This window comes from Balaenoptera ricei, chromosome X, assembly GCF_028023285.1.
Source record: "Balaenoptera ricei isolate mBalRic1 chromosome X, mBalRic1.hap2, whole genome shotgun sequence".
Classification (NCBI taxonomy): domain Eukaryota; kingdom Metazoa; phylum Chordata; class Mammalia; order Artiodactyla; family Balaenopteridae; genus Balaenoptera; species Balaenoptera ricei.
Window position 1 is genome coordinate 20,457,053 of NC_082660.1, and position 24,616 is coordinate 20,481,668.

The following is a 24,616-nucleotide window of genomic DNA, read 5'->3' on the forward strand; positions in this document are numbered from 1 at the left end:
GAAAAGACATATCAGGTAAATACTTACCCAAAAAAAGCTGTGGGGCTTCCCTGGTGGCGCAGTGGTTGAGAATCTGCCTGCTAATGCAGGGGACACGGGTTCGAGCCCTGGTCTGGGAAGATCCCACATGCCACGGAGCAACTGGGCCCGTGAGCCACAACTGCTGAGCCTGCGCGTCTGGAGCCTGTGCCCCGCAACGGGAGGGGCCGCGATAGAGGGCCGCGCACCGCGATGAAGAGTGGCCCCCGCACCACGATGAAAAGTGGCCCCCGCTTGCCGCAACTAGAGAAAGCCCTCGCACGAAACGAAGACCCAACACAGCTAAATAAATAAATAAATAAATAAATAAAGTAGCTATTAATTTTTAAAAAAAGCTGTATTAGCTCTATTTATTTCATAAAAATGTACTTTAAATAAAAAACCACTATAAAAATAAAGAGGCACGGGCTTCCCTGGTGGCACAGCGGTTGAGAGTCTGCCTGCCAATGCAGGGGACACGGGTTCGAGCCCTGGTCTGGGAAGATCCCACATGCCGCGGAGCGGCTGGGCCCGTGAGCCACAGTTACTGAGCCTGCGCGTCTGGAGCCTGTGCTCCGCAACAAGAGAGGCCGCGATAGTGAGAGGCCCGCGCACCGCGATGAAGAGTGGCCCCCGCTTGCCGCAACTGGAGAAAGCCCTCGCACAGAAACGAAGACCCAACACAGCCATAAATAAATAAATAAATAAATAAAATTAAACTTAAAAAAAATAAAATAAAATAAAAAAATAAAGAGGCACAAACGTGAGAATAGGAAAAATTCACCATGAAAATATAAAAATTCTGAACTTGCTTGAATTGGCAATTCAATAGAAGAAAAAAATATATGGCCAATAAACATATGAAAAGATCAATATCACATTAATAAAATTCAAACCACAATAAGATACCATTTTATACCCATCAGATAAGCAAAAACCATGAAGTGAAATTACCAACTGTTGGTGAGGATGGAGGGCGCTAAGAACTCTCATTCACTGCTAGTAGAAGTTGTGAATGGCAGAATCACTTTGGAGAACAATTTGGCTCTATTTTATAAAGTTGAACCCAAATATTATATGCTTTGACCCAGCATTCCAGTCCTTGGCAAGTACCCTATAAATTACTGCTCCTGTACTCAAGGACATATACAAGAATGTTCATAATAGCATTGTTTGAAATGGCAGGGAGGGAAAAAAGGAAACAGTCTAAATGTCCATGAATAGGAAATTTTTTTAACCTTGAATCCTCTGAGGATGAATTTTTTTTTTTTTTTTGTCTGTGTTGGTTCTTCGTAGCTGCACACGGGCTTCTTATTGCGGTGGCTTCTCTTGTTACAGAGCATGGGCTTTAAGCGTGCAGGCTTCAGTGGTTGTGGCACGTGGGCTCAGTAGTTGTGGCTCGCGGGCTCTAGAACACAGGCTCAGTAGTTGTGGCGCACAGGCTTAGCTGCTCCACGGCATGTGGGATCTTCCCGGACCAGGGCTCGAACCCATGTCCCCTGCATTGGCAGGCGGATTCTCAACCGCTGCGCCACTAGGGAAGCCCCTGAGGATGAATCTGAATCCAATTCATTCATAATACATTGCACAAATCACAGTTTCAAGGTCAGGACTTCTTTTTTTTTGATAAATTTCAATGTTTATAATTTAATATTTCCTTCTTGTATCCCTTTCACACATATGAATAAGCCTAAACATTCCAAATAGGGAAAACATGCACTATTGGATTATTAACTGGAGAAAGCTGTGTAGCTCTCTGTCTTCCACAATGGCTCACAAGGTTGAAATGCCCTGTTGAATTTACCATGGTTCAGGTACTAGCCCTGAGATGTGCAAGTCAGAAACTTGAGTTGTCACTTCACTAAAGGTGAATCTATGTCCTTAGGAAGACTCACATCAACCAAGAGACTGATACGTGAAATAAGAATATCAATTTATTAATTCATAATGAGATGTGAGACTGCTTGGGGGCCATGAGAAACCCGGTTGTAATCAGAAAATTTACTGATAAGCAAGGAATCAGTTGCATTCAGCTAAGACACATTCACTAGAATGTAAGCGCCATGAGGATATTTTTGTCTGATTTTTCCACTGCTAAAATTCCAGCGTCTATAACAACACCTGATTCAATAAAAATCAATTAAATGAATGAATAAGGAGAAAATTAAGTATCCATCTCCACAGTATGCAAAGACTGATCTCAAGATTCAGCTACTGGAGTTCTTGCATCAGGGTATTCTGGTTCCAGTACAGTGCCAGAGCAGGAGGCGCCAATTTTGGCATCTGAGATTCTTTTCCTATGCTTCCAGGACTGATCCTAGTAGATACCTTTAGTTGCCTACACTACAGCCATTCCCTTCTAATTCCTTGCTAAGAGCATCCCAATTTTGTTCGGGGCAGCAATGTGCTCAACCTCAAAGAACGAATCACAATTCATCTTGGCCAAACATAGCATCTGTTCCCGTGTGCCAAATACTCACTGTCCCAGCCTCCCTTGCAGCCATGGGTAGCCGTATTACCCAGTACTGTCCAATAAGACATAAAGGGAAGACTTCTGGAGTATTCTAGTAAAGATATTGCTTTCCAGATAAAAAGACAGAGCCTCAGCCAGAGAAAGATTTTAGCTCCTGACCTTTCCTCCCTGTTTAGGATGCTGATGTGAGGAAATGATGCTTGGAGCTACTGCAGCCCTTTTATGTTCAAGAAATGAGTTGAGAATAATTGGCAGAGTGGAAGGGTTTTAAAAGCCCAGTTCCTCTGTAACATGGTTAATTGCTGAACTAGCCCTGAAACTGGCTACCTCCAGTCTTCTAATTGAATTTTTTAAGTTTTCATGGCTTAAGCTACTCTAAGTAGGTTATTCTGTTAGTTGTAGTCAAAAGCATTCCTAACTGATACAACGATTAAGGTTGTTATAAGATATACCTTTTCTCTTTAGGTATGTTAATACAGTCAGTCAGTTTATAGTCAAATATTAACTGGCCTAGGATACAATTTGAATATCTCTGCTCGATTTTAAATTTCACTTTCAGAGCCTATCCTAATCGCACTGATTTCTAATGCCACTACCCAATGTGACAGCACTGAGCACCTCAGGTCTCCTTTCCCAACACTCCTTTGCCTGATCTGTTCCTTCTTTCAAATCTTTCCAAGTTGTGCCAGGTTGCTGGCACTTCTGAACCAAAATAATCTCTTTTATCATGATAAACAGAAACTGATTTCAATGCTGAATGAATCAGAATATAGTTGATGTTATCAACAAAAGCTACTGAATTCCATTTGTGGGAATCTGGATATCATGCTTACTTACTTATTCTTTATTCTTTATTTCATTCCATTTTTGAGAGGTAAGTATAAGATGTTTTAGGTGTTTCCTTTGGTGATTTCTTACCTGATAGGTATAAGATATCAGAAACAACAGCAGTCCCCAAACTTCCTGTTTGTCCCGTCTGTTCTTTATTCCTTTTTTCCTCTTTTCCTGTCTTCCCTTGGATTATTTTTTATGAACCCATTTTATTTCCTCTATTGACTTATTAGTTATACCTTTTTAAGAACTTTAGTGGTTGCTCTGAGCTTTACAATATACAACTTTAACTTATCACAGTCTACTTTAAAGGTTATAGCATTTAACATATAATGTAAGAATTGTATAACAATATACGTCCATCCCATCTCCCCCATTCTTTGTGCTCTTGTGCTCATAAATTCTACTTCTACAAATGTTATAAATCCCATAATATACTGTTGTTATTCTTACTTTAAGTAGTTAAGTATCTTTTAAAGACATTAAAAGATGATACTAATAGATGAAGAGATATACCGTGCTCTTGGATTGGAAGAATCAACATTGTGAAAATGACTCTACTACCCAAAGCAATCTACAGATTCAGTGCAATCCCTATCAAACTACCACTGGCATTTTTCACAGAACTAGAACAAAAAATTTCACAATTTGTATGGAAACACAAAAGAACCCAAATAGCCAAAGCAATCTTGAGAAAGAGAAACAGAGCTGGAGGAATCAGGCTCCCTGACTTCAGACTATACTACAAAGCTCCAGTAATCAAGACAGTATGGTACTGGCACAAAAACAGAAACATAGATCAATGGAACAGGATAGAAAGCCCAGAGATAAACCCACACACATATGGTCACCTTATCTTTGATAAAGGAGGCAAGCATATACAGTGGAGAAAAGACAGCCTCTTCAATAAGCGGTGCTGGGAAAAATGGACAGCTACATGTAAAAGTATGAAATTAGAACACTCCCTAACACCATACACAAAAATAAACTCAAAATGGATTAAAGACCTAAATGTAAGGCCAGACACTATCAAACTCTTAGAGGAAAACATAGGCAGAACACTCTATGACATAAGTTACAGCAAGATCCTTTTTGACCTACCTCCTAGAGAAATGGAAATAAAAACAGAAATAAACAAATGGGACTTAATTAACCTTAAAAGCTTTTGCATAGCAAAGGAAACTAAAAACAAGACGAAAAGACAACCCTCAGAATGGGAAAAAATATTTGCAAATGAAGCAACTGACAAAGGATTAATCTCCAAAATTTACAAGCAGCTCATGCAGCTCAATATCAAAAAAACAAACAATCTAATCCAAAAATGGGCAGAAGACCTAAATAGACATTTCTCCAAAGAAGATATACAGATCACCAACAAACACATGAAAGAATGCTCAACATCATTAATCATTAGAGAAATGCAAATCAAAACTACAATGAGATATCATCTCACATTGGTCGGAATGGCCATCATCAAAAAATCTAGAAACAATAAATGCTGGCGAGGGTGTGGAGAAAAGGGAACCCTCTTGCACTGTTGGTGGGAATGTATATTGATACAGCCACTATGGAGAACAGTATGGAGGTTCCCTAAAAAATTAAAAATAGAACTACCATATGACCCAGCAATCCCACTACTGGGCATATACCCTGAGAACACCATAATTCAAAAAGAGTCATGTACCAAAATGTTCATTGCAGCTCTATTTACAATAGCCAGGACATGGAAGCAACCTAAGTGTCCATCAACAGACGAATGGATAAAGATGTGGCACATATATACAATGGAATATTACTCAGCCATAAAAGGAAACGAAATTGAGTTATTTGTAGTAAGGTGGATGGACCTAGAGTCTGTCATACAGAGTGATGTAAGTCAGAAAGCGAAAAACAAATACTGTATCCTAACACATATATATGGAATCTAAAAAAAAAAAAAAAATGGTCCTGAAGAACCTAGGGGCAAGACGGGAACAAAGACACAGACCTACTAGAGAATGGACTTGAGGATACGGGGAGGGGGAAAGGTAAGCTGTGACAAAGTGAGAGAGTGGCATGGACATATATACACTACCAAACGTAAAACAGATAGCTAGTGGGAAGCAGCCGCATAGCACAGGGAGATCAGCTCAGTGCTTTGTGACCACCTAGAGGGGTTGGATAGGGAGGGTGGGAAGGAGGGAGACGCAAGAGGGAAGAGATATGGGAACATATGTATATGTATAACTGATTCACTTTGTTATAAAGCAGAAACTAACACACCATTGTAAAGCAATTATACTCCAATAAAGATGTTAAAAAAAATAAAAATAAAATAAAGACATTAAAAACAAGTAAAATGTCTTTTATATGACCCACACATTTACCATTTCTGGTACTCTTCATTCCTTTGCATAGATTCTTGTGTCCATCTGGTATCCTTTTCCTTTAACCTGAAGAACTTCTTTTAGCATTCCTTGTGGTACAAGGTCACTAGTGATGAATGCTCTTGGCTTTAGCTTATCTGAAATGTCTTTATTTTGCCTTCATCTTTGAATGACATTTTCACTGGATATAAAATTCTGGGTTGAAAGCATTCTTCCAATGCTTTAAAGATGTTGTTCCACCATCTTCTGGTTTGCATTGTTTTTGATGAGAAACCAGTGATTAGACTTAAGATTTTCTCTGTATCACTAGTTTTGAGAAATTTGATTCTGCAGTGCCTTGATGTGGTTTTCTTTGTGTTTATGCTGCTTGGCATTCACTGGGATTCTTGGATATGTTTGTTTGTAGTTTTCAACAAATGTGGAACATTCGGAAAGCTGAGTAAGAGAATTATAAAATTGTAAATTGAGCTTCATTGTTATAGAATGCTGAAGGTAAATGAAGAGTACTTAACCACTATTCACAGCTCTCTAACAGCTTTTTGTTTTTAACCATGGATTCAGAGACTAGATACTGAAAGAAAGTTTGGGACATTGTTCTATCTGCTGTCTTGCCCAGATTCTAAGCACTGTAACTGCATAACTTCCCTCTATTTGGTATAACGTTAAAATATCTGTAAAAAGGAGAAGGGAAAAAAAAAAAGTTGTGTGAATCAATATGTTCTGCATAATGCTTTTTCAATATTTTCTCCTATTTTCACTAAGCCTACCTCTTTAAAAAAGATCTCCACATGTGGTTTATAGTTAGAATGTTAATTAGGCCACAGATGAGGTCCACTTTTAGAGACAGGATTGTAAATAATTTATCCTGCATAATGTGTTCTGGATTTGACCTTGTCCACATGATGTCTGGCTAGGCAGATAAAAAACTCCAGGCAGAGTACAATAGGGATTACAATACTGATTACCCAGCCTCTGTGATTACCAGCTTCTGTGATGATTCCTGATTCTATGATCATTGGAGCAATGTTCCCTCATTGGTTGGCAAATGTTAACAGAATCATTGCACACTTATTATTCATGAGAAAGGTGAAGCTTCATGACAAAGGTCAATGAATAAGAGAATGATCCCTGTGTAAAGGCAGGAAGAAAACTGATTTAGGGACAAATCCTTCTCTCTCTGCATTGGACCATTCACAGTTATTCTTCCTAATCCAAAAATTGTTACAGTCTTTATTCTACCAAGTAGACAGAAAGGAGTAAACATTTAGAGGGTAAGTGCTGTATTCTAAGTACTTTACAAAGGGCTTTACAGCAGCATTTAATATTCACAACCTTAGGAGGAGGAAATTATTCTTATTAACTCCATCTGACAGGTAAGCACACTGAGATGCAAGAACCTTGTCCAAAATCACACAGCTGGAGCCTACCCCGCTCTTTGGTGGGGCTAAAGGCGGACTCTGGGAAGGCTCACGCCAAGGAGCACTTCCCAGAACTTCTGCTGCCAGTGTCCTTGTCCCCACGGTGAGCCACAGCCACCCCCCGCCTCTGCAGGAGACCCTCCAACACTAGCAGCCGTGTGGCTGACAGGGTCTTGGTGTTCTGGCTGGGTGCCAGGCCTGAGCCTCTGAGGTGGGAGAGCCGAGTTCAGGACATTGGTCCACCAGAGACCTCCCAGCTCCATGTAATATCAAACAGCGAGAGCTCTCCCAGAGATCTCCATCTCAACGCTAAGACCCAGCTCCACTCAACGGCCAGCAAGCTACAGTGCTGGACACCCCATGCCAAACAACTAGCAAGACAGGAACACAGCCCCATCCATTAGCAGAGAGGCTGCCTAAAATCATAATAAGGCCACAGACACCCCAAAACACACCACCGGACATGGTCCTGCCCACCAGAAAGACAAGATCCAGCCTCATCCACCAGAACACAGGCACCAGCCCCCTCCACCAGGAAGTGTACACAACCCACTGAACCAACCTTAGCCACTGGCGTCAGACACCAAAAACAACGGGAACTACCAACCTGCAGCCTGCGAAAAGGAGACCCCAAACACAGTAGGTTAAGCAAAATGAGAAGACAGACAAACACACAGCAGATGAAGGAGCAACGTAAAAACCCACCAGACCAAACAAATGAAGAGGAAATAGGCAGTCTACTTGAAAAAGAATTCAGAGTAATGATAGCAAAAATGATCCAAAATCTCGGAAGTAGAATGGAGAAAATATAAGAAATGTTTAACAAGGACCTAGAAGAACTAAAGAGCAAACAAGCAATGATGAACAACACAATAAATGAAATTAAAAATTCTCTAGAAGGACTCAATAGCAGAATAACTGAGGCAGAAGAACGGATAAGTGACCTGGAAGATAAAATAGTGGAAATAACTACTGCAGAGCAGAATAAGAAAAAAGAATGAAAGGAATTGAGGACAGTCTCAGAGACCTCTGGGACAACATTAAACGCACCAACATTCAAATTATAGGGGTCCCAGAAGAAGAAGAGAATAAGAAAGGGACTGAGAAAATATTTGAAGAGATTATAGTTGAAAACTTCCCTAATATGGGAAAGGAAATAGTCAAGTCCAGGAAGCGCAGAGAGTCCCATACAGGATAAATCCAAGGAGAAACACGCCAAGACACATATTAATCAAACTATCAAAAATTAAATACAAAGAAAAAATATTAAAAGCAGCAAGGGAAAAGCAACAATTAACATACAAGGGAATCCCCATAAGGTAAACAGCTGATCTTTCAGCAGAAACTCTGCAAGCCAGAAGGGAGTGGCAGGACATATTTAAAGCGATGAAAGGGAAAAACCTACAACCAAGATTACTCTACCCAGCAAGGATCTCATTCAGATTCGATGGAGAAATTAAAACCTTTACAGACAAGCAAAAGCTAAGAGAATTCAGCACCACCAAGCCAGCTTTACAACAAATGCTAAAGGAACTTCTCTAGGCAGGAAATACAAGAGAAGGAAAAGACCTACAATAACAAACCCGAAACAATTAAGAAAATGGTAATAGGAACATACATATCAATAATTACCTTGAATGTAAATGGATTAAATGCCCCATCCAAAAGACACAGACTGGCTGAATGGATACAAAAACAAGACCTGTATATATGCTGTCTACAAGAGACCCACTTCAGACCCAGGGACACATACAGACTGAAAGTGAGGGGATGGAAAAAGATATTCCATGCAAATGGAAATCAAAAGAAAGCTGGAGTAGCAATTCTCATATCAGACAAAACAGACTTTAAAATAAAGACTATGGAGACCTTCAAGATGGCGGAAGAGTAAGATGTGGCAATCACTTGCAAACAAGAGGCCTGATTAACACCTCACTTATTGCTGACCTGGCTCTTTTAATTGCAGCCTAAAGTCATGTAATACTTTACATTTATAAACAGAAGTCTTCCACTTTTGATGGTCTACCCCAAAGATAAAACAGCTTTCCATGTCCTAAATTATAATTTCTCAAAAAGAAATGTAAGGTAAGGTAAGGTAAGGAAAAGAAAAGAAAAGAATATCTTGGCCCATAATTCAACTATACTTCAATAAAAAATAAATTAAAAAAAAGAAAGGAAATCTTGGCCCAAAACCAGGTGTTTTCCTGGAGGTGGTTGTATTTATTTATTGATCATTCTCACAGGTTATCACCCATCTGTGATATGTAGCAAGAAAACCACCCTCTGAGAAAGACTCAAATTCTATTACAACTGTGGAACCCAGATGTTATCAGATGTTATCAAAATTTAGATAATTCAAGCTAGAGCAAGCTCACCTAGAGAGTCATCTCAAATTACACTTTCATGTAGTGAGGACCTGAAGTTTTAGAGTGTTTCTTTGGCTCCAGATCAACAAAATTACATCTCTGCTCATCTAGTAATTTCACTTCTAGGAATATACATAAGGAAACAATCAGAAACCTGGGCTAAAATTTAGGTAAAAAGATGTTTATCAAAGTATTAGGGACTTCCCTGGTGGCGCAGTGGTTAAGAATCCACCTGCCAATGCAAGGGACACGGGTTCAATCCCTGGTCCGGGAAGATCCCACATGCTGTGGAGCAACTAAGTCCGTGCGCCACAACTACTGAGCCCGCAAGCCATAACTACTGAAGCTCGCGTGCCTAGAGCCTGTGCTCCACAACAAGAGAAGGCACCGCAATGAGGAGCCCGCGCACCACAACAAAGAGTAGCCCCCGCTTGCCACAACTAGAGAAAGCCCGCACGCAGCAACGAAGACCCAACGCAGCCATAAATAAATAAATAAATAAATAAATAAATACATTTATTAACAAAACAAAACAAAGTATTATTTATCGTTGGGAAAAAGCCCTGCATCTTCAACAATAGAATGGTAAAATAAATTTCACAATGGAACTCTAAGGAGCCATTATGTATATTTTTTAATTTAAATATACCTAGTGACATGGGGAAATACTCTATACTATTAATAGTAATAATGCTAACAATTATGCCAGGTGCTATGCTGGGTATTTTTTTTTTTTGCCACACTGCGAGGCTTGTGGGATCTTAGTTCCCCAACCAGGGATTGAACCCAGGCCCTCAGCAGTGAGAGCGCAGAGTCCTAACCACTGGACCACCAGGGAATTCCCACTGGGTACTTTATATGTATTACTTCATTTAATACTCACAACAATTAACCATATGAAGGGTACTATTATTATTTACTAATTACAGATGAAGAAATGGTGACTTAACAAGGTTAAGTATTGATACAATCACACAGATGGGGAGTATCTAAGTCCAAAGCTGTAGTAGATAAGAAGCCACTACACTATGCTGCAGGATAGACATTATAGATACATGATACCAATATTTTGTTATTACATACGTACAACCCACACAAGGTGATTTTTAAAATATTTTTAAATGAGTATTGCAAAGCATAGACCAGTCGGAATGGACACTACAACCAATCAGAATGGAAGCCAGGTGTAAACAACCTAAATGGCCGTCTGATTTCGGTTAGCCTTTGTTGTGTAACAAAGAACCCTAAATTTTAGTGGCTTAAAACAACAATTCTATTGACTCATGATGCTGTGGGTTGATAACATGGACTGGGATCAGCGAGGGGGTTCTTCTGCTGGTCTTGCCTAAGGTCACTTGTGTGGCTGCAATCATTTGACAGCTCAATTGGGACTGAATGGTCCAAGGTGGCATCGCTTACGCATCTGGCCTCACTTGTGCATCTCCTCATGAGGTCTTTCATCCTCAAGGAAGCTAGCTCAAGCTTCTTCATATGGCAGCAGCAGTGTTCCAAGAGGGTGTGAGCAGAAGCTTTAAGATCTCTTGGGGTCTTGCTTAGGAGTTGTACACCACCACTTTTACTGTATTCTATTGGTCAAGGCAAGTCACAAAGCCAGCCCAAATTCAAGGAGTGGGGAAATAGATTCTACCTCTTATTTATTTATTTATTTATTCATTTATCTATTTATTCATTTATCTATTTAGTTTTTGGCTGCATTGGGTCTTCGTTGCTGCACACGGGCTTCCTCTAGTTGCGGCAAGCGGGACCTACTCTTCATTGCAGTGCGTGGGCTTCTCATCGTGGAGGCTTCTCTTGTTGTGGAGCATGGGCTCTAGGCGCACAGGCTTCAGTAGTTGTGGCACACGGGCTCAGTAGTTGTGGCTCAAGGGCTCTAGAGCGCAGGCTCAGTAGTTGTGGCGCACAGGCTTAGTTGCTCCGCGGCATGTGGGATCTTACCAGACCAGGGCTCGAACCCGTGTCCCCTGCATTGGCAGGCGGATTCTTAACCACTGCGTCACCAGCAAAGTCCTAGATTCTACCTCTTGATGGGAGGAGCTACAATGAATTTGTGGTTATTTTAATCCACTACACTGTATATACCAACTGAATATCAGCCCTGCATGTATATGTACATAGAAAAAAAGACTGGAAGGAAATCAACCTACTAATAGGGATTATTTTTATTAACTTTTTGTATTTCTTTTTTTTTAATATATTTATTTATTTATTTTTGGCTGTGTTGGGTCTTCGTTGCTGTACACGGGCTTTCTCTAGTTGCAGTGAGTGGGGGCCGCTCTTCGTTGTGGCACGCGGGCTTCTCACTGTCGTGGCTTCTCTTGCTGCGGAGCATGGGCTCTAGGCGTGCAGGCTTCAGTAGTTGTGGCACGTGGGCTAAGTAGTTGTGGCTCGCGGGCTCTAGAGCGCAGGCTCAGTAGTTGTGGCGCACGGGCTTAGTTGCTCCACGGCATGTGGGATCTTCCTGGGCCAGGGCTCGAACCCGTGTGCCCTGCATTGGCAGGCAGATTCTTAACCACTGCGCCACCAGGGAAGCCCCCTTTTTGTATTTCTGCACTTATATTTTCTTAATCAATATGCATTATTTTTATAAACAGAAAAAAAAAAACTATGACACCTTCCATAATAGTTTAATAGGGCAAGTTGGACAGCTTCACTTTGGCAGGGAAATCAACAGAATTCCTTCTTTCCTAGCTCTACCACTTCCTGGCTGTTGCAATTTTGTAGCCCTCTGAGCCTCTGGTTTTCTCTGTTGCAAAGATGGAGCTAACATTAGCTATTTCACAGGACAGTTGATATTAAAGGAGTCAATGAATGTAAAACACCCACGATGTCCCTTGGCTGTTTCCTTTCCTCCTACTCTCCCCCTACTCAGACCTCTTCAGTTATAGGAATTATCTTTCTCACAAAGATTAAATTCTGTTGTAGTAAACTACAAACATATCTGCAAAGTAAACTGTATGCCCTGAGGGCTCGTTTCAAAACTTAGTCCTCGTTTATAACCCCCAAGTACCTAGCATAAGAGTCAATAAATAGTTGTTGATTTGTTGACTCATTAGCCAAATAAAAGTTTTCCAAATGCTAGGGAGTTAACCCCTTTTTATGCAGTTTTAAATTTAAATTCCAGTATCAAGAGGGGGTAATGTTGGTCCTCCATGGCATCTATCTACTTCTGACAATAGAAAAACCTAACTTGATTCATAAAGAAAATTCACATTTCTTAGGGTTCTAAGTTTTTACATGTGCAAAAAACACAATCACAATGAGCTTTTTTTTAGCCACCTGTCTTTCAGAATGGGCTCTCCATGTCATAATGGCAAAGTGAAGCATAAGAGCATGAAACTTAAACTGGAAAAACAGAATAAATAGAAAAAAATTATAGTGTGTTTTAATGAAACAATCATTATTCTAAAAACCTAAGCAGCCCACATTGAAAACGACCTTGTTTTTGCTTCAAGGAGGCAGCTATTATTAGTGCTTAGTCACCTAGTTCTTACTTACTGTTAGCAGTAACTCTGTAACAAGCTCTCCTGGGTCCTCCCACAAAACAGAACAAAGCAGAGGCAGGAAGGGCCTATGTATGGTCATCTGTGTGCAATGGTGTCAGGAAAGACACTACCTGAAGTGGCTTTAGGCAGACAAGAATCAATGCTATTTTTAAAGATCTTTGAGAAACACATTTCATAAATTCTCCCAATGACTCACTATGCATGATACCCCCAGAGGGTGGGAAGGGTAACGAAGGAGCTACTTTTGCTTTCTTTTCTACGTACAGGATATTGCGAGCAAAGGCAGAGAATTACTTGTTGAACGTTGGGGGAGTCATCTGGTGATAATCCAACCTATAGACTGAAAACACTGCAGGCCCCTTTTATGCTTTCTCTTTGACTCCTTCCAGAACCCAGGCAGGCCAGACAAAGTAGGGCCCTCAGAGGACCTGTCTGGGAAGGTGGTTTGTAAAAAGCCAAAAAAAAAAACAAACAAACAAACAGAAAAACCCTCTATCTGCAAGAGGCTTGAGTACTTGTTCCACTGGGTATAATCCAGGAAGAGCTATACTCTAATCCGACTGTTCTCAAACATTTTACTCTCAGGACATTTAAAAATAATTGAAAAATCCGAAAAGCTTGCCTTCAAAAATTCTAGAAAACATGAGAACACACAAGCACACATTCCTTTAGTCACCAGAGCAATGATGTCATCACACATCCTGTAAATTTGTAATTGGTTCGAAATAAAAAGTTTTAAAGGGGAGAGGGGAGAAGCACAGGGAATGAGCAAGGAGGGAATATAACAATTTTCAACAGCAATGCAAGCCAGAAGATAGTCAGATATCATCAATATGCTGAAAGAAAAGAACTTCTAACCTCAAACTCGCTAACAGTGAAATAAATCCTTCAAGAACTTTAAGATGAATTTAAAGACATATTTAGACAAGCAAAACAAAAATTTTCCAAGAGCAGACCTTCACTAAATGGAAGTATGAAGGAGTGTACCTCAGGCAGAAGGAAAGTGTTTCCACAAGGAAGGTCAGAAATTTAAGAAAAAATAAGGAAAAAAGTAAGAAAGAAGATATTCTGTTAACTCTAAAAATTACCAGCAGAGGGGGGAAAAAATCATCGAGGAATCGAAGTAGCTTACCTTAGGAAATTCTAGAAAACACAATACAAGCACACATTCCTTTAGTCATGAGAGCGATGACGTCATCACACATCAGTTCTCTGGAAAATTTCAGTGAGAGTAAGAAAGGGAAACGAAATCCTACCATTACTATGAAACTAGTTTTGAAAGGATCTTCGGACCCACAGGGCCCCTCAGACCACCCTACGAGAGCCACTGCTCCAATCCCCTTATCCCCCCATCGCCCAAAGCCAGGTCTCTCCAAGGAAGAAACAGCAAAGTCACTGGTCCAGGGCCAAAAGGGGAACCCCTCTCTTCCTTTTTGCGAAGGTTACTAGGGGACGCTTAGGCTCCGAGGTCGGGCTTTCAGGAAGGCTCCACCAAGCGCCGCTAGAGGTCGCCGCTAGAGAGCCGCACCAGGCGCCTCACCGCCCGCTCCCCCGCCCGCGCGGGCCGGGTTCACTCGGGCGGCCGGAAGAGAGGGAGGTGCCCGGAAGAGGGGGGGCGGCCGCGGCCTCATTGGACGAGGCGCCGCGGCCTCATTGGGCGAGGCGTCTCATTGGACGAGGCGCCTCCGCCTCACGGCCCCGGGCGGGGCTTCTTCGCACTAAAAAGCGGAGCCGGGCGGCTGAAGCGAGCGGGTGGTGCTTTAGTTAGGTGGTGTTCTTACTTTGTTCGCCGAGGTTCGCCGGGTCATGGTGCCATCCTGACTGGGAAGAGGACGCTCCCGGGAGACGAATGAGGAACCACCTCCTCCTGCTGTTCAAGTACAGGGGCTTGGTCCGCAAAGGGAAGAAAAGCAAAAGAAGAAAATGGCTAAATTCGTGATCCGCCCGGCCACCGCCGCCGACTGCAGTGACATTCTGCGGCTGATCAAGGTAGCGGGAGGCAGGGGCTCTTCCTGCGGCGGGCGGTGAGGTCCTTGTCCCCGGTAGGTCCCCCTCTCCGCCTGCCTCCCCCAGCCCCGGCCCGGCCGCGCCGCTCTGGGCGAGACTCTGGGAATGAATCCCCGCCCAGCCCACCCCATTCCCCCGAGCTGGCCGGGCCGGGGCCTCACTTAATTTTCTGCTTGTCTTCCTTTCTCTTGTGTACATCAACCCAGGAACTGGCTAAATACGAATACATGGAAGAGCAAGTAATATTAACTGAAAAAGGTAACGCATTAGTGGCGGGGCGGGGGACGAGCGTCCGGTGCCTGCCACCTTCATCGAGGCCAACATTGTCCCTGCTGCCTCTTCTTGCAGATCTGCTAGAGGATGGTTTTGGAGAGCACCCCTTCTACCACTGCCTGGTTGCAGAAGTGCCCAAGGAGCACGTGACTCCAGAAGGTAATCGCCCTCTCCTTCCAGAAGCCGGAGAGACCGAGTGTTGTGCAAGACGTAGTGGCTGCTCTGTAGAAGCACTGACAACACAGGCTGAAGTTACTTACTGAGAAGTTGGCCAGAAATACTAGCCAGCCAGTGTTCAAACTACTGAGAAAAAGAAAATAGATGTGCTGCACTTAATAATAGGGCGGGTTAGAAGAGCTCTTTAAGTTATCAGTGCTGTGGAGACCCGGAAAAGTTAGGTATAAAGTCGTTTGTTGTAATTCAGTTTCGTAAATGGTTCTTGTTTGACCCTAACGTAACCGTTTTTGTATTTGTGTTAAATTACATTTTTTTCTTTAATTTGTCCCAATCTTCAGGTTACAGTCTCTAGCTTCGCCATGTACATGGCCCTTCCGTGTACATGGATGGGCGGGGAGGTAACTAAAAGATCCTTTACACAATAAAGTAGATGATCATGATAAATGAGGTAAGGCCCTATTATCACACACTTAAAACACGGTAGATCAGAAGCTCCATTGTACTCACTTCCTGTTTGCAAAGGACTATAAAATGGCTAGAAAGTTTAATTTGAAACCTTTGCCTCCAATTGGAATTACAGACACCCGTAAAGAAGGAGTCAGATGCTTTTTTCCTTTTTTTCTTTGTTTTTTCTTTGTTGTTGTTTTTTCCTTCCTGGTCCTTGTTGAATGGGCAGAAGACAGAGCTAAAGAGGGAAGTTGTTGGGCAGGGGCGGTGGGGGGTGCTTAAGGTTTTTTCTGAGGTCATTTCCTCATACTAGAAAAAATGAGCAGAAAATGTAAGTGATGAGGTACTTTCCAGAGGTATATGGATGTTACATCACACCTGGGTACCTCTACTTCTTCCGGCTTAAACACTGGGGAGAACAAATCGAAAATGTGTGAATTGGAAGGCAAGTTCTGAAATTAAACGTTGCTCTTTTGGCCTGATGTCCTGACCTTAAGGAAGCAGAGTTTCTAAACTACAAATACTTAACTATTCTGAACTGCCGTGTAAACCTGACTTAATCCCAAGTCAAGATACCAGTATATCAATAGGATGTGAATAATGTGTGTGTTTAGTTTTAAGACCATAGCACTTTCGTTCTGGCAAGTAATGAAAGCATTCTCACTTCCTGAGTGTGAGATCCAGCAGATTGCAGAGTGGCCAGTCCACAGTTTTAGCCTGGCTTCAGCTAGCTCTAATGTGTGCTTTTTGCAAATACATGTTCTAAGAACAGTGAGATCATCCAACAGTGGCCTGGATTGCACTAGCATAAAAGTCAGGAGACAGTCCGGCCCACTGGCTATTTATTTCTGTAATACATGCATGTATGTTTTTTAAAAACTTATGATAGACTTCTGATTTTGCAGCTACAACTTTGACGGATTGTTTTTCATCCATAACTCATGTGATACTCTTATTACAGGACACAGCATTGTTGGTTTTGCCATGTACTATTTTACCTATGACCCATGGATTGGCAAACTGTTGTATCTTGAGGACTTCTTCGTGATGAGTGATTATAGAGGTATGGTTGAGTTCAGGGGGGCTGCTCTAAAGAGAAATCAGGGCTTGAAGTCCTTAAAATGACCTTTTAAATTGTACTTCTCTTTCTTTTTTAGGCTTTGGCATAGGATCAGAAATTCTGAAGAATCTAAGCCAGGTATGTCTTGGTGTTTGGTTTCCAAATTTGTAAGGGTTACTGGATTATTTTAACGCCTGAATCAAAATTGGGTCTTGGAAAGCAGGTGAAATGTCACTGAGTTTGTGTTTTCCTCTCCTGCGTAACAGGTTGCGATGAAGTGTCGCTGCAGCAGCATGCACTTCTTGGTAGCAGAGTGGAATGAACCATCTATCAACTTCTACAAAAGAAGAGGTGCTTCTGATCTGTCCAGCGAAGAGGGATGGAGACTCTTCAAGATCGACAAGGAGTACTTGCTAAAAATGGCAGCAGAGGAGTGAGGAGTGCTGGTGTAGACAATGACAGCTTCCATTCTATTTTAGAATAAATTCTCAACTTACCTTGCTTTCTATCCTATTTGTAGTGAAATGATAGAATGAGCACCCATTCCAAAGCTTTATTACCAGTGGCGTTGTTGCATGTTTGAAGAAAGGTCTGTTTAAGATGGCAATCCTTGTATGCACGTTGGAGTCAGACTTCTGTTGAACATCTTTAATGAACAGCAAGGTGGTATGATAATGTCTATGAAAAAAACTCCACTCTTGTGAGTCATTTCAATGTGTACAATGTACACACTGGTACTTAGAGTTTCTGTTTTGATTCTTTTTTAATAAACTACCCTTTGATTTAATTGTTTGGTGTAAGCATTTTTACTGATCCTTTATTTCTTAGACATTTTTCTTGCTGTTGAGTGCAAAGTAAAAATGCCCAAGAAACATGGTAAGTTGACAGTTTTTTAAAAAGAGCTTTTAACCCAGTTTAAAGTGTCTTATGGTCAGGAGCTGTGTTGTGCTGGTATTCCCAATGTCTAGAAAGAAGCCAGTTGAATCCCAAGGTTTTACATGTAGCAACATATAAAAATATGACTTTATATTGATGACACTACACTTAACCCAACAGAATTTTCAAGAGCTTAGAAACTAAGGCCCACAATGAAAAAGCCCATTTGTTACACCAGTAAAAGAGGTGGAAATGGGATTCTGAAATACTGGAAATTGGGGGAAAAAACATCTTGCCCACAACAACCTCATCCCACACACAAATACTATTCTGAAGAGAAAGTAGATCACTTTGCTAGTTAGGCAGGAACAAAACTTCCACATTTTTAAAGGAATTTTGTAAACTAAAAGGCTGGAGTTGGACACAGGTACCAATCAGGGAAATTAGCATCCTATTTGGAGGGCAAGTTTCTGATAACTGTTAACACATAGTTTTCTAAGCGGAGAAACAATAGGAGGGCTTAAAACTGCTGGGGGTTAGGGGAGAAGTAAACAGAAGCTTTCTCCAGGACTGAAAATGAAACTCTCAAAGAGGGCTGAGGAGGAGACAGTTTTAGATAGGTGAACTCCTTTATTACTCATGACACTGACCTAAATTCCTAAACCCACTAATTCCCACAATAATGAAAATGGTAGTTACTAACCACTGTACTGATTTCCAAGATTAATGTTTTCCAAAAGAAATCGTCAGATGACTGAAAAGCAGTACTCTGTATCTTCTTACTGTGTTCTCCAGGAAAGAAATACTGGGCTCCTCACTCAAAGGGTGATTTGTCCTGCATCCCTTGGTTTCAGTGTCTTTTGTGGCTTCCTAAATTAGAAGGCAGCCATATAAACAAGCAGGATCCTGTACTGTGTTTAACAGGAGTGCTTTGGGATTTATTGGTAGCTCAGAGAGCATGTCATGAAAATAGAGTCCATTCTCAAGCAGAGTCCTGCTAGACAGGCTAGTAACTATAGGAGACAAACGCTGGCAAGCATAAAAAGGGTTAACTAAACACAAGGAGCTCTGTGGGGAAAGAAGACATTTTGAAAATTGTGTTTTGGAAAGTGGGCCTCTTTGAGGAAAACAACTACATGCTGACTGTGGTTAAATATGTGAATAAATTAGATTAACCAAGTGAGTTACAATGTAACTCTTTGTTTTCTCATACTTCTTAGAGCTTAGCCCTAAAGGCCCAGTGTTGTCACCATGAAAGCTTTTAGGAAGTTTTTGTATCCACTTTAAAAAAGTCCCTTGAGTTTAAAATTTAGAAGCTGAAACACCACAGCATCAGCCCACTGAATGTTCAACTCTGTTACAAAGATACCTCTTTAAAAACAACTATAAAAACAAATGCATAAAGCTTGAAATCACCAGGCAAGTAAGAAAACATGTTCCGGGGAAATTATATGAAAGGAAATAATAAACAATGATAAACCTGGAAAAGGGGGGCAGGGGGAGTCCAGGTAAGCAACACCTCTGTAAAAATAACTTTGAAATTACTATTTTACTAAAATATTATGCCTGACATAATCATTTGGGAAGAACAGTATTTCAGGCCTAAGAACTTGCCAATTATTACATAAGAATATTTTGGGGTTTTCTCTGTGTAGTTAAAAAAAATAACTTACCTGCTAAGTTTATTAGCTCCCTTAAAGAATAATAAAATCAAAAATTTTGATAGTATTAAAACAGGAAGTAGCTGGGTTTATCCACACATAGGCTTACAAGACATCCTGCCGCCAATCTGATTACAGGGTCAACAGTAGAGGCACCTTCTGTCATGCTCCAAACCAGAGCCCAAGGTCATCAACTGCTTAGATTCCACTGGGCAGCCTTTCTAGGGAAAGAAAGTGGAGTCTTTTTCACAGAAATGCACAAGCAACAATTCAGAAGAAATCTAATGATTTATTAATGTCTTAACACCCACTCTACCCAGTCCTGTGAGTCCCCAGCAGGGCCTAGAATGATGGCACTTACCTGTGCTCCTTGAGGCAAGTGGCTCTGGGCAGGCCAGGCCTCCTGTTCAGAGTCTGCAGGTGGCCATGTCCGCTCCCAGGATTCTGTCTGCGAGACCGGCCTCATCTTCGTCTCCTTGCTTCATCATCTCTTCGTGTGGATTGTCATCTCAGGGTGACTCTGTGCTTTATTCTCATCCCTTTTCTTTGTGCTGCCGGTCTGGGCTTCAAGCTAGTCAGCTGTCACCCACAACCCAGACTGACAGGCCCACACCCTTATTGAGTCCATCCCACCCCTACCATCATTGCCTTTTATGCCTCATCTATCAAAGGCCACCAAATGCCCTTCCTTGCAAGGTTCTCCCAGCACCCTCTTCCCCCAACACCTTTCTTTCTTGTGGCTCGCATCTGCCCAGCAAATGTTTTAGTAGCTTCCACGCGGTTATCAACATAATAGTTAATAAGAGCTAACGTTTAGTAAGTACTCACCAGGAACCAGGCATTGCATTTAGCACTTTGTATAGTTATTATGTCATCTAATTCTCACAAACATCGTGTGAGGTAGATGCTACTATTTGTTTCTTTTTATAATGAGAAACTAACCCTCAGAGAGGTTAAGTTGCCTAAGGCCACACAACTAGGCCTGGGAATCAAACTCCAAACAAAATTTCTCAAATCCCTGGGGGTTCACTGCCATATTCTCAGAGGACCTCATATTCTCCATAAGAATGACTGAATTTGGTGTTTCTTTTGGATTATACTCTAAAGAATAATAAGTACAGTTGTCCCTCAGTATCCGAGGGGGACTCTGGAATTTTTTTTTTCCAAATATTTTCCATCCACTGTTACTTGAATCTGCGGATATGGAACTCACAGATCAGGGAGGGCCAACTGTATAAGCATTTTCTAGATCATTGAAATCAGTAGTTCTTAGTCCGGGCTGCACATTAGAATCACCTAGAAAGATTTTAAGAAATACTAACGCCCCACTCGGATAGAATCTTTAATTATATCTTAATGTGCATTCCAAAGTGAAGGCAGGGTTGATCGCCACTGATGTAGATAATCACCTTTTAACCGAATCCTAGTCACAACTGTGAGGACAACCATTTCAGTCTGTGTTTACGCTGCTCACCTTGGCACCACATCATTAACAAGCAAAGAACAAGTGAAGTCACATCACGCTGCATGAGGGAGAACCTCCTGGAGAGTTTTTAGAGAAAAATGGTGGGAGAATTGTGTCAACCAACTGCATACGGTGCTGCAACCGGAAACAGCCATCAGTACCACGCTCCTTTGCAAGCAGCAACTTCATTTCAGCAAAATATCTTCCCTCACATTAAATCAGTGTTGCCCATTTAAATTTTATTCATTTGGTAGTTTTGTCTGATTTGACTTGTAAATGTATATGGTTTCACAGTTGTATAGGAGCTATGAACATCAAATGTTCACATCTAGTTGTATGTCTACAGTAAGTAAATATAATAAGAATAATTTCAATCACCACTGTGAGAAGTCTTTCCTGTAAAAGGAGTCTGTGTTACTAGAGTTTGAGAAACACTGCTGTGACCATAATGCAATACTGCCTGCTTCTGATTGGTTAAAAAAAGGCCAACGGCATCAGAGGTAAGACTTTACCAATTAAGCCCCAATTTGGACAGATTTAGTCTTGATATTTCAGCAAGAATATTTCATAGATATGTTTTTTTTCCACCAAGAGGCATATAATGTTTGGTTGTCTCTTTTTGTGATGCAGCCGATGATGTCAATACCAAGGTGCACTGATTCATTAGGAGTTTCAAACTGTGACACTCTATCATTCCTTCTTCATTTCTTAGCTAAAATACTTCTATAAAGAGAACTTTCTCCTATATTGTATTTCGTTACCATGAAGTACAGTTCACCCAGCAAAGGCAGGATACATGCTTGATTCTTTTTATTTACTGGGTTTCAAAAGAATGAACTGGCTTCCCCAGCATCTCCCAATTCGGTTTTTTCCCCCCAAGTATCTTTATTAACTCGTGGACTTTAAATATTTCCTGTGTCTTAATTTCCTGCCATCATTTTTCTGATTGAAGCTCGGATTGCTCTAATTGTCCAGTGAGAGCTTCTTCAAGTTGGCTTCAGAGTCCTTCCGACACGACTGCAGAAGCCTTTCTTTGTTAGCTTCCTCGCTTTTAAGATGTCCCAGGTTCATCTTGTACATTTCCTACCCCAGACCTGACATCAATGGCTAGGTAATTCCGAGCTTCTGAGATTTCCAGGGAAGCAACATTTACTGGGATCAAGCAGTGTTCACAGCTCTGTTCTGACAATAAATAACATGGGCACAGCAGACTGGTGCCATTCACCTCCAGCTTAGCTCAGGGAGCCTTCCACCAGCTGTGGCCCAGGGCTGTCTTCTTCCACCTCGGGGCGTATCCCGCTTTCTTTCATTCAGTGAATCAATAACAAAAACAACAAAAGTGGTTACAAAACAGCTAAATCCACAATGACAATGATCCTTGTTTGCAGAGCAACACGGTCTGTCCAGGGGCAGTTTGGGTCTGGTGGAAAGAACACTCCACTTGGAGTCAAAGGAAACTGAATTGGATCTTGGCTCTTCTTCATTTACGGGACTAAAAATAAACTACCTCAGAGTTGCAAATGAGATTATGAATACGGAAGTGCAGGATGTACATGATTAATATATCCTATATGGGGCTTCCCTGGTGGCGCAGTGGTTGAGAGTCTGCCTGCCAATGCAGGGGACGTGGGTTCGAGCCCTGGTCTGGGAAGATCCCACATGCCACAGAGCAACTAGGCCCGGGAGCCACAACTGCTGAGCCTGCGCGTCTGGATTCTGTGCTCCCAACAAGAGAGGCCGCGATAGTGAGAGGCCCGCGCACCGCGATGAAGAGTGGCCCCCGCTTGCCGCAACTAGAGAAAGCCCTCGCACAGAAACGAAGACCCAACACAGCCAAAAATAAATAAATAAATAAAATAAATAAATTAAAAAAAAAAAGCCATGGTTTCCAGTTTCCCCATTTCTGGTTTCACATGCCTACAAGTACTACAGTTTAAAAAAAAAAAAAAAAAAATATATATATATATATATATATATTCTATATGATATACTTAGAGTAACCCTATGTTGAGCATCTACTATGTGGTAGATACCATGATTTTATTTCATTAATCTTCATAACAACAGTGGCAGAATATGCCACCCCAAAATATGCCACTTTGGCATAAGGATTATTTTGAGCTAAAGGCACTCGAAAAACAGCAGATGCCAAGAAGAGCATTCTCATCTCCCCTTTTCCTTCTGAAAACAGGACATAACACTCCCAAGTGAAAGATGCCTCCCCTGTACCAGGAAAAAAGAAATATTCTTCCACTGGGAGTCAAGGTCTGCCTTTAGCCTCCCATCTATTTCAGTTACTTTTCCACAATCGCCCCTTTGTCCAATCTGTTAGAAGAGCATTTAGGTTTGCCACCTCTTCGAGCGTTCATTTCCTTATGAGGGCTCCCATGTCACTGTAAAACATATTTGATCAATTTGTGTGCTTTTCTCCTGTTAGTCTGTTTTATATTAATTAAATTCTCAGGCCCAGCCAAAAACCGCAAGAGGGTAAAGGTCAAGTTTTTCCTCCCCCCACATGTTCCTGTGGTGTGCCAGTGAACCAGCTGGGGTTAGGGAGGAGCCTTGATTTGTAGAATTTGCTGATTAACAGCGTGTAAATACTTCCACCAAGGCTGATTTCAAGCTACCAAAGGCTTCAACAACTGGCTTGCAAAATTCCCGAATATTTAACAGTAGTAGGCTCTCCCAAGCCAGTAGGAGCAGGCTTCAGCACACCACTGAATCAGGCCCATTTCAAAGATGAGGAAATGGAAGCTTAGGGAGGTTGAGCGACTTGGATTCACGGCAGGGGGTGTGGGTCCAGGCTGTCAACCCGGTCTGTGCCTCCACAAATGTGTGCTTTCTCTACCACACAGCTGGCCCTTCTCAAAGCAGCTGATCCACACTCTTTGACCTCCTTGACTGTCAACATCCCAGGAGCAGGGACGTGTCCCATAATCTTTATATCCTCAGGGCCTCATTCCACGCATGGCACGCAGTTGGCATTCAACAAACATTCATTAAATAAATGGAATCAACCAGCCCCAGTTTTGGGGGGAAACGGAAAGAGAGAATCAACTTTAATGTCATGCTTTACCTGTAACAGGCATCCACTTTGAGAGTCAGAATTTAATTGGGGAAAAAAAAAAGTGGAGTGTATAAAATTGATGAGTGATTAAAAAAAAAAAAAGATCCTCCTGAGGACCCTGCTGTGTTTTTCTTTTTAATTTTATGTCTCTATTTTAATAAAAAGAACTATATACCTTGTATATGTACAAAGTAAAAAAAAAAAGCGGATAATTATAGGGCACTTTCTACATTCCACATGTTATACATGGATTATGTCATTTAATCCTTAAAACAAAGCCATCCTTTTGTGTATGAGACAGGTAGGGTGTAGGGGGTGAAGCAACTTGTTCTGTGTTATACAACCAGAAGGCAATGGGGTTGAGCTTTGAACTGGACAGCTGGGCCCCAGACACACCTCACAAACCACAACTCACTGTCTAATTTAACTGTACACAGTGGCCTTGAGTCATTAATACTGGTGGTGCTTTGGGACTCAGACTGTTTCTTTGTCACCTGGAAAAGGTCTTGCCTGTGCTTACGTTAGGTGTGGAGGAGCCAGGGGGAAGGTGGGATTGAGACCAACTGCTTCCTGCCGCAACGCTTCCC

The 24,616-nt window shown here is 41.6% G+C and overlaps 2 protein-coding genes across 4 annotated transcripts in view; one reads left to right on the top strand and one right to left on the bottom strand.

Moving 5' to 3' along the window:
• Positions 1–14,483, bottom strand: part of ACOT9 (acyl-CoA thioesterase 9) — a 77,915-nt gene extending 63,432 nt beyond the window's left edge. For all 3 annotated transcript variants that reach the window (XR_009500353.1, XR_009500352.1, XM_059911714.1), the window contains exons 1-2: positions 14,129–14,483; positions 5,689–6,123 (exon numbers count right to left, since the gene is read on the bottom strand). The gene's annotated coding sequence lies outside the window, so the exon portion shown is untranslated. The remainder of the gene's footprint in view (positions 1–5,688; positions 6,124–14,128) is intronic.
• A 250-nt stretch (positions 14,484–14,733) lies between these two features.
• Positions 14,734–17,747, top strand: SAT1 (spermidine/spermine N1-acetyltransferase 1). The gene is made up of 6 exons (XM_059911379.1): positions 14,734–14,985; positions 15,210–15,261; positions 15,352–15,435; positions 16,862–16,963; positions 17,058–17,098; positions 17,227–17,747. The coding sequence occupies exons 1-6, from the start codon at positions 14,920–14,922 to the stop codon at positions 17,395–17,397; spliced, it is 516 nt and encodes a 171-aa protein (XP_059767362.1). The 5' UTR covers positions 14,734–14,919; the 3' UTR covers positions 17,398–17,747.
• Positions 17,748–24,616: the final 6,869 nt, after the last annotated feature.